This window comes from Centruroides sculpturatus, unplaced genomic scaffold (assembly GCF_000671375.1).
Source record: "Centruroides sculpturatus isolate CEXI.00-Female unplaced genomic scaffold, Cexi_2.0 scaffold117, whole genome shotgun sequence".
Classification (NCBI taxonomy): Eukaryota; Metazoa; Arthropoda; class Arachnida; order Scorpiones; family Buthidae; genus Centruroides; species Centruroides sculpturatus.
Genome location: NW_019384308.1, coordinates 797,199 through 807,165, shown reverse-complemented (window position 1 = coordinate 807,165; position 9,967 = coordinate 797,199). Strand labels below are relative to the sequence as shown.

Below are 9,967 nucleotides of genomic sequence, written 5' to 3'. Positions count from 1 at the left end.
AAAAGCCCCCAAAAAGTATATGTTGGCATCTATAAGAAACGAAATTTGACATGACAGCTTGTGTATAAAGAGCATTGATGCTATTAAATTTTGGTTGTTAAAGGTTGAATGGATGGGCAGATAGAGTCTTGTCATATCTCGAGAGAGGTAGGACTTAATGAAGATGTTATTCTTTATTCACATTTATAAATTTTTTTTTTATAAAAGTCATAACTACCCTCAAACTTAAGCTTTCTGTCATTCGATCATAATTAAAAATATAAAAAGTCATTTTATAAATGAAATCTCACAACAACCAGAAAAATTACATACCTGGTTGCTAGATTTTTTCATAAGCTGCTAGTTTAAAATACGATAATATAAGTTTATTTTTTAAAAAAAGCTATGTTAATAATTCTTACCGGTAAGATATTTAATGAAATTAGTTTTAGACAATTGTCGAACGAAAGATTAGCTCATGTTGATATTCTTTTGTTCTCTGGAATGATAGATATAGGGCCTAGTTCCCAATTTGCACACATCCTAATAGTGCAGTATCTACATATCAGTCTCTTTCACTTACTGGCATGTTTTCTTTGTCTATTTTTTATGGGCAATGCAACACTTGTTCCATTTTCCCAGGGCTGTGGATTCGCGTAAAAAATCTACCGACTCCGACTCCGACTCCGACTCCGACTTTTCCTTACCATCCGACTCCGACTCCGACTCCGTTTCATACACATGTATTTACTCCAAGTTGGTAAGTAAAAAGGGAGTCGGAGTCGGCGGATTTTTTGACGACTCCGACTCCGACTCCGACTCCACAGCCCTGCATTTTCCACAAGTATTAGCTCCTTATTACCTCTTAGAATGATTTGAACTTTAATTAACTTTAACAAAGTTGTTCATAACATGGCATATGTCAAAATGTAGTATTTAATAGTAAATACAGCATTTTCACAAAAAAACTGTAATTATAATAAAAACACAAGAACATATTGTTTAAAAGAAAAAAAAATTATCCGAAGAAATCAACAAAGCACAGCATAGTACAGATTAGAATGACCCGAGCACACTATAAATAAACAATAATATAGCTGAGAGTAAAGCCTAGAAATCAAAACTAAAAACAGCCTGAACCTGGAATTTAGACTTAGGCTGTTTTTATTTTTTGTTTGTTGTTCGATTGCTTATTTTTTACTCCTAAGCTTGGAATTCAGGCTTAGAGGTCAACAATGAAAACAGCATTGCGTGCGCATAATGGAAATTAACCACGAAAAACGAACGAAACATAAGAAGAAAGCAATCTCCATCGATTGTTTTGTTCATTGTTCGCTTCTCTGTGTGTTTTTTTAAAACTATTTCCGCTCTGTTGGCGCTAAGAGGGCCTCTTTTAGCAAGCACATTAAGGGTTCGGCCAGGCCCACAATGGGGCGGCTTGATTCTCTGTTTCGACAGGCATGAGGATAGCCTCTTCTGTACCTAACATTCGTAAGGATTGCTTCTTTCTTTCCTGCTCCCCTCGCGTGTTGTCGTAGTTAAATTTTATACTTTACTGTTTATGCATTTTATTATATTTATTTCAAAGTTTCTTGTATGTTTCGTTTCTACTTATGGTATTTATCATTCATAAAGTGACAAAAGTTTTGAGGGGGAGTCAAGTTTTCTAGAAAGTCCGAAGAGGAGGGAGGGAAAAAAAGTAAAGATTTCAAGAAAAATGCGGACTTAATTTATGGACAGTCCAAAAAGTCAAATAAAAAAAAAGCAGAAAATGTACATAAAATTATAAAACCTTAACAAAATTAAAAATTATATTTTATTATTTATTCTAACTGTACTATTATTAATATTACGTAAAAATTTAATTTATTTTTAAAAATATTTTTACCATAACGATTTTATAACGGTATAGAAAAATTGACCGCTAGAGTACTACATTTTAGCGCCAAACAGGGAATTTAAGTCGTCTGGTGTAAAATGAACAAGAAAAATACTCTATTTAATTACTTTTCTAAATCTCCGTCGATTAATGGAAAAAATAGTCCAAAATCATCTCCAAGAGTCGGTAAAACGCCTTCGAAAGGATCTGCCGATGGCACTCCAAAGAGAAAGAAAATAAACAATGTGAAAGGTTGGTTAGAAACAGACGAGAACTTCTTATTGTCTTTTATATTTTAAACAATTGTTGCCTGTCTGTATAAGTTTTTTTTATACTACTTTATTTTCAATATGGTTACCAACAGATGCCACTGAATATTTACTGTATAATTTACATTAGGTACATTCCAGTATGTATTAAACAGTGCACCAGTGCAACCATTGGTGTGCTGTTTAATACATTGGGCTGTGGATGTGGGGTGCGTTCGTTAATGGCAGTTGCTCTGTGTCTCTGCTACTATGGGAGTGTGCTGCCGTTTGTATGAATTTAGGAATGATGGTGAAAGAAAGAAAAAGATGGTGATGCCCTTACTGTCTATGGCAATGGTTTCCAAAGTGGGTGCTACTGCCCCCTCTTTGGGTGGTGAGTAAGGGTCCAACTATGCAGATGCGAGCGAGGCGATGACGTTTCACGCTCTCTGTTTCTTGCTCTCGTTTATTATGACCACAGAGACGAGAACGAGAAACAGAGAGCATGAAATGTCATCGCCTCTTCTCGCCACATACTTTTGCTCGCTCAGAAAATTCACTTTCTCGTGTCTGCATACTCGCACCCTAAATCTAGGGGAGTGAATAGAAATGGGGTGCTGGAGGCAGGATATCGAATGGTGACTGTAGGCAAATGTGGTCACTAACAATCTTTTCCATTCCTCTGTTAAATATTGCATTAATGGTTTTCAGATGTTGAGAACAATGCATGGTAAGGACACAAAGTGTGAGGTTCATAGAAAAGATTTTTTAAGAATATTTTCAAGTCTTCTCACGTAAGGGAAAATGAGTTAGGGGGCATTGATTGTAACTTTATGGAACAAAGGTGCGGTGGATCGAAAAAGTTTGGAAATCGCTGGTCTGTGGTATTGTGTTGGAGGGATCTATGATTTTAAAATATGCATTTTTTAGAGACAAAACTTAAAAGAAGAGTCCCGATTGTAAAATTTAACCATAAGACGGATTGTCTTGCCAACAGAGCATTCAAAGTAGCCATGAAAAAAATTAGAATGTTGGCTTTTATTTGAAAAAAATCAAGATGACACAGCGTCATGTGCACTAACATGTGCTTTCACAACTTCTACATTTTCATTTATAAAATCACATATTGGATGCTGAAACAAAACTATCTGAGCCATGGAGGACATCGTATTGCTTTCAACTGTAAGCTACTACTATGAGCGACTGTTTTTGTCATCCAATAGTGCACACTCTGGCCAGAATATAGGAATGCGTTCTGCGGGAATTTTTAAATAGATGCTGCTCGCATGGAGTTATGTGGTGGAATAAAAGAATGCACTCATAGTGAGTCCTGATGAAGCAATATGGATGCCTATGCCTCCATGTTTATATTATTAACATTATGTTTACTACTCATCTGTATTAACCCAAAGTTACTTTGACAAAATAACTGTACAAAACTGATATAGCACTGTTTATTTCTGTTATCTTGTTAGGTTATTAGATGCTCCAGTAAAAGGAAACCATTCATTAGTGCATCAGTTGTGGTTGAAAATGATGCATACTAGAATATGAAACATAATGATATTGTAAAAAATGCAAAACAATAAAAATTTTTCAAATGTGGCACACAATATGAAACTACTGAAGTGCTCATAAATTCATATGTATTTATTGGTGAGAAATCACATATTTTGATGATGCTGGGGTGCAGGTGCTTCCTTGGAAGCAGTCCAGCGTTAATTATAATCATAGGACCATATAAATATTCATTGATGACTTCAGTACATCCCAAATTTGGATAAGGGACATCTCTAAAAGAGACTATAGAGTAATCTGATATTATCATCCTCTTTCAAACATTTTAGGAAATCAGGAGAAATACAGAAAGGAGAGTATTGTTTAAAAGGAATTTTACAGTTTATCAATTCCTGCAGAATGACAAAGGCCCATTGGACCCATGAGCATTTGGGTGTATATACAGTACTCATCAGAGATAAAAGAATTGCACATGACTTAATATATTATATTAAGTCAATAATAATAATAATAATATATGTAGGAGCAACCTTATGAGCATTAAATGCACACTTGAAAGAACATAAATATAATGTTAATAAATCACTCCCTCTCAGACCCTTCTCTTCCAAACCAAATCATATGATGTGGCAGCCTATAAATCAGACAGTTCATTCAAGGTACTTCAAGATGAGGCTACAGTCATCCGAATCTGTGGGGAAAGTTTGTTAGTGGGATTTCTTTTTGTTTTTCTACTTTTCCCTTCTTCAAACAATATCACTGCTTTCTCTTCTGAACTACTAATAACCCTTACTATACAATAACACAATATTTAAAATAATTCTAATTTTAAATAACTGGTTATTTCTTTAAAAATTTACAACATCAACGACATTCTTACTATGTAATTGTGCAGCCTTTAATTTACAAGCAGCCATGTACAGTCGTGTGACATAATCGTTCTATCACATTGGTTATATATATGTACAGTTATATCCATTTAGGACTACAGTAGAAAGGATATACAGTGAAACCTCGGTATAAGTCTGCTTTAGAATACGTCCAATTCGGAATACGTCCTGTTTGGACGAAACAAATTTTGCTCGGTATACGACTTAATTCAATTATACGCGCCATCTATGAACAAGTAGCACTATCAGTGTATTATACTAGACTAGACGTTCGCAGTGCCACAGTTTATAACTTTGTTAAATTTCTTTTTATTTTAATTTGTAAGTAAAATGTTATTATTTTTATTAATCATGAATTGCAAAAAGGGAAGAGAAAAAAAATGACTAAAATCACAATGGAACTGAAAAAAAGAAATTGTTGAGAAATATGAAGGTGGCACGCCTGTTCAAGATTTAACTGTTGCATACCGTATTCCGAGAACGACGATACCGACAATCGTGAAAAATAAAGACATTATTAAATTTGCTAACGTTGCAAAAGGGGTTAAATCAATTTCTACACATAGATCGAAGACATTAGATCGTGTCGAGAAATTGCTTTTGCTTTAGATAACTGAAAAACAGTGTGCTGGTGACAGCGTATCAAAAGCAATTATTTGCAAGAAAGCTAAAAAGGTACACGCTGATCTCAAGCAGGAACTAGCAAGGAAAGCGAGATGTTTAAAGCCAGCCACTTTTTTAAAATTGAGAACGGATTAATCATTTTTACATTACTTCTTATGGGAAAGGTTGGTTTGGTATACGTCCTATTCGGTATAAGTCCAAACATCAGGAACGGATTAAGGTCGTATACCGAGGTTCCACTGTATGTCCATTTGTAAACAAAACATAAATTAGAGGATGTTTTTCTTACTGTATGTGGGTCTGTTTGACACACAACTTATTACATAAATAGTAGAGCTTGTAATGCGTAATATTAGTTAAAATATCACAAATTTGGCACTTATGTCCATTTGGAAATAAGCTCCTCAACAAATGATGATAGTAATTAGCAGATGTTTTATATAAGATATACATTTAAGTGGTATTTATAATTAAATTTGATATAATAATATATTTTTATTTACTAAATTTTATATTAAAAATTTTTCTTTCCTTAAGAATGTCCATACAGTTTGTATGCAATAGTTTGGGCAAAATTAGAAGGTTATCCATGGTGGCCAAGTTTAGTCTGTAATCATCCAAAGAGGGGCATACATCATGAATTTCGAAGGACAAGTTACGTGCACGTTCAGTTTTTTGATGATCCCCCATCCAGAGCTTGGATAAAAATAAAGTAAGCATTAATAACAATTTGTAGCTTAAATATAATTTATGATCTCAATTTTTCTATTTTAAAAGGGATTTAAAACCATTTACTGGTCCAGAAGACATAGATAATCCAAAATTTAAAGACCCAGTATGGAAGAAAGGTCTAGAAAGTGCTACGAAGGCATTTAATATGCCAGCAGAAGAGAGAAATCAGTTAGTAGTTTGCTTAGACACATCAGAAGAATCAGAAATTGAAGATTTGGATAAAAGTGCAGGTTTGTTGATTAAATCTGTGTACTTTTAAATAAAGTATTATATAATTTTCATTTAAAAATATTGCACTATTTTCAGATGGTGTTGAACATATGGATGAAGATCAGAACGTTTCCCTAGAAAATGTAAACACATTTTTAATAAAATAATAGCTTTTATTTTTATGTAGGATATTTATAAAGTCTCTCTCAGTTTCAGAAAAGTAATGTTAGTGCTAACTCTGTTAAATTTAATTAACAAATAAAAGATATACATGTATTCAATATCTAAGAATTAGATAATTTCAAAATTGTGTGAACAGTTGAGATGGACAGCCTGTACCCACATCAGTGATGGCCAACTTTAAAATGGACGAGGGCCAGAAATTAACTTGTGAATTATCGAGGGACCAGAATTTTGAATACTTATTTTAGGAATGGAAATAAGAAAAGAAGACAATTGTTTTATTTGATATTTAATATTCACAATAAGTATAAAGCAAAATAATTTTAAAATGATGCTAGTTTGTTATTTTTAATGAAAATATTAAAAATTTCTCAAAATTAGACCACTTGGATCCAAGAGCGGTTCTGTCAAAACTGGGCAAGTCTCGTGGTATCGTCCTCCTTGCAACTGGCCAGTAAATTAATTTAAACTAGTTACATGTAATGATGAAAATGCATAAGTTTTCATCTCTTGATCAGCACTTATACATATCAGTTTACATTGGAAGCTATGGTTTCTGACTTGAAGGTGATTTTGAGGTTTTTAGCATAAATTGGTGGTTATATGTAATACAAAGTGTGTAAGACTTACTACTATATTCAAATTTCTCAGCATAAAATCAATACATATAGCTTATTAGATATATGTATTTAATTTAAATCTTTTTATCGCTAGAATAAATTACATTGTATTTTGCTTATTACTTAAGATAGCTCACAAATTTGTGGATCTTTATGTGTAGACACTCTTTGATAGTTGTCATTTGATTGCAACTATGAAATATTGTGATGCTTATACAAATTTACAATATTCCATAGGTGTATAGTAATTAGAGAAATAATGCAATGGCTTAAAAGGTTGGATCTTGGCTCACAGGCTAACAATCACTGGTCACATGGCATCACTTGGCCATCACTGATATACATGGCATGAATTGACACGTGTAGTTCTTTCATGATAGAATTTTATAGCATATTTATTGCATATATATGGATATCTGAATTTCAACTCATTAACAGGATCCAGTCTTTTAAATTTATTCAAAAGAATAGAATCTGTTAATAATGATCTGAGATCACGTAAATCAGGTCTATAGGTAAGACAGTATGCAAATGATTGAATTTATTCAGCTATTTCCATATTGTGTAATTTTTAGGACCTGGTTTGGGAAATTTTTCAAGCTTCTCTCTAATTTTGTTGTATTATTTTCCTTTAATAAGTAATATTACAATACTACTATTGCATTTTCTTATGTTTATTCTGATAGAGTTCTGTTATAAAAATCAATAAAAACCATTTTACCATGTTTTCACTGAAATAGATGTGTACTTTATAAATACATTGTATTAGAAACAAATATATTTAATCTATGTTTATTTAGGGCCATTCAGATTCAGAACCAGCAAGGAAACGTCGAAGGTTAATTTCTGAATTTGATGATGATGATTCAGAAGATGAAGAATTCAAACCAGAAAAAGGTGAAAGTGACTCAGAATCTGACAGCAGTGGAGTAGATGAAAATGAAATTTCTGACGTTGAACCTCAGTCAGAAGAAATATCTCCAGTTAAAGTATGTATTATGAGAATTAATTTAATGATCTTTTATTTAATTAACTGCAAAATTAATTTGAACTTCAATGAATACTTCAGTTAAATAGTAGTTTAATTGAAGTAGTTAAGTTATAATATTTCAAAGTAATTTAAAATTTATCAACATTTTGTCTTTTCTAGTAAATTTGGAGGTTATATAAGAGTAATTTGGTTTTATCATTAACCTTTAGAGGACTAGCTTGCCCCGCCCCCCCTGTTTACGTTCATTGTTTAACATGACAAAGGGCAATATAGGTCAAACAAGGTCAGACATGTTTTATTACTTTAAAAATTCACCAAAAATCAATTTATCGTTATATTCATATGACAAAAATTACGTTACATTTATTAATATCTGTAGTTATAAATCCGATATTTTTAAATACATGTAAATATAAACTTCAATAAAAAAAAAATTAAAATATTTCAGACCTGACATCTGTCTGTGAAAATTTGCAACATTTTTTTAAAATTCACATACTCCAGTTAAGTAGTTTGTTCTTGGCACTAAGCCAGAACGACTTGAAATATTGTTCTGTACAATTCTATATAACATTTATGAATGTACGATTTTTAGTTTTAAAATTATCACAGATTATAATATATCCTTTGTTTGGAATCTAACCTTTATTTTGCTATCGATGCGTATTACGAACTAATATTCTTTATTCATTTTATTTTGAACAATAATATAAATTATTGTGATAAATATATAGACTACTAGTAATACATTTACGATGGGCTAATATTTTTAAATTAATTAAAAAATAAAAAATTAAAAAAATTTATAAATATCAAAATTGAAGGTCACAATTTAAATATTTATCATACATTGATTTATTATAACTAAATAAACTTATTATAGCATGAATAAACGTATTTTAGTAATATTATTACGTAAATATGCTATAAAATAAATGAAAAAATATTTAAATTAAAAAAAAAATCGCTAAATAAAAATTTTTCAGTCGACAAAACACCACCTGGACACAAATATGTGAAACAGATGGTAGACAACACACTACCGTCAAGTGGTGGCATCTGTTGCCAAAAATTTTCATTAAAACCGATTTTTATTAGGGTAACGACCAGTCGATACCTTGTCGTCTTTATGAAAAAGGGGGGGTAACGACCAGTCGTGACCCCTGGTCCTCTAAAGGTTAAACAATCCAACTTGCTAAGGAAGTGAAGGAGTCAATATTTTATAAGATAAAATGTTTTTACAAGACTTAAATGTCTCATCAGAATAGTGACTCCTTCACTTCCTTATTGTCTTGGATTGTTCAATATTTTCTATGCACTCGGTATGCAAAAAGGACAGACAGTATGTAATATAATTTGTACATAAAATGTTAATATTAAGTTTCTTTAAATCAATTGTGATTAGATAAAACTGAAATATTCAAATTTTTTTGATAATTTTTGCATTAAAATATCATGTTTATATTGTTATAAAATATCTGCAGAGAGTATACATGATAGTTATCTGGTTATTAGCTTATGTAATTTATACCAGACGATATATAATTTGTCACTTAAATATATACATTTACTGTATTATTTTGAATTTAAGCACAACTCTTACTTTTAAAAGGAACTTTTAAAAAAATAATTAGATGATAACACTGTTCTACAAAAAAAAAATTTTTTCTCTGGAGAAAAAAGTTATACCTATTGCAATTTTTTTGGTACAGTAGAGCGTTGTTTATCCGAATCAATTGGGGACTGGGGTTGTTCAGATAACTTATTTTTCGGATAACCAATTATGTACGAAAAAATATATTAATTTATCCCGTGTTGAAATTTTTCTCCATTGCGTGTCGCTTCGCATTGAATTTTCGTCGATGTTAAGCCTAACGAAGACTATTGTATCGTTAAAAATTTTTTTTTTATTTTGTACAAACAAAATAAATATATTGAAAAATATAAAAACAATAAAAAATTATACTTCAGAAGTTAATTTAGTATCAAAACCGTAAAATATTTGAGTAGCTGAAGACATAGCCAAAGATTACAGCGCCACAGCACTGGCGAAAATTTAAATTTGTCGACTGGAATTCCTTCGGATAACCGAC

General features: G+C 31.6%; 1 protein-coding gene across 1 annotated transcript in view; it reads left to right on the top strand.

Moving 5' to 3' along the window:
* The window catches only part of LOC111620331 (DNA mismatch repair protein Msh6-like), a 64,686-nt gene that overhangs the window by 1,720 nt on the left and 52,999 nt on the right, over positions 1-9,967 (top strand). The window contains 5 exon segments of the mRNA XM_023362250.1: positions 1,923-2,110; positions 5,676-5,850; positions 5,916-6,100; positions 6,177-6,223; positions 7,684-7,872. Coding sequence (XP_023218018.1) covers positions 1,957-2,110; positions 5,676-5,850; positions 5,916-6,100; positions 6,177-6,223; positions 7,684-7,872 — 750 coding nt within the window. The 5' untranslated portion in view covers positions 1,923-1,956.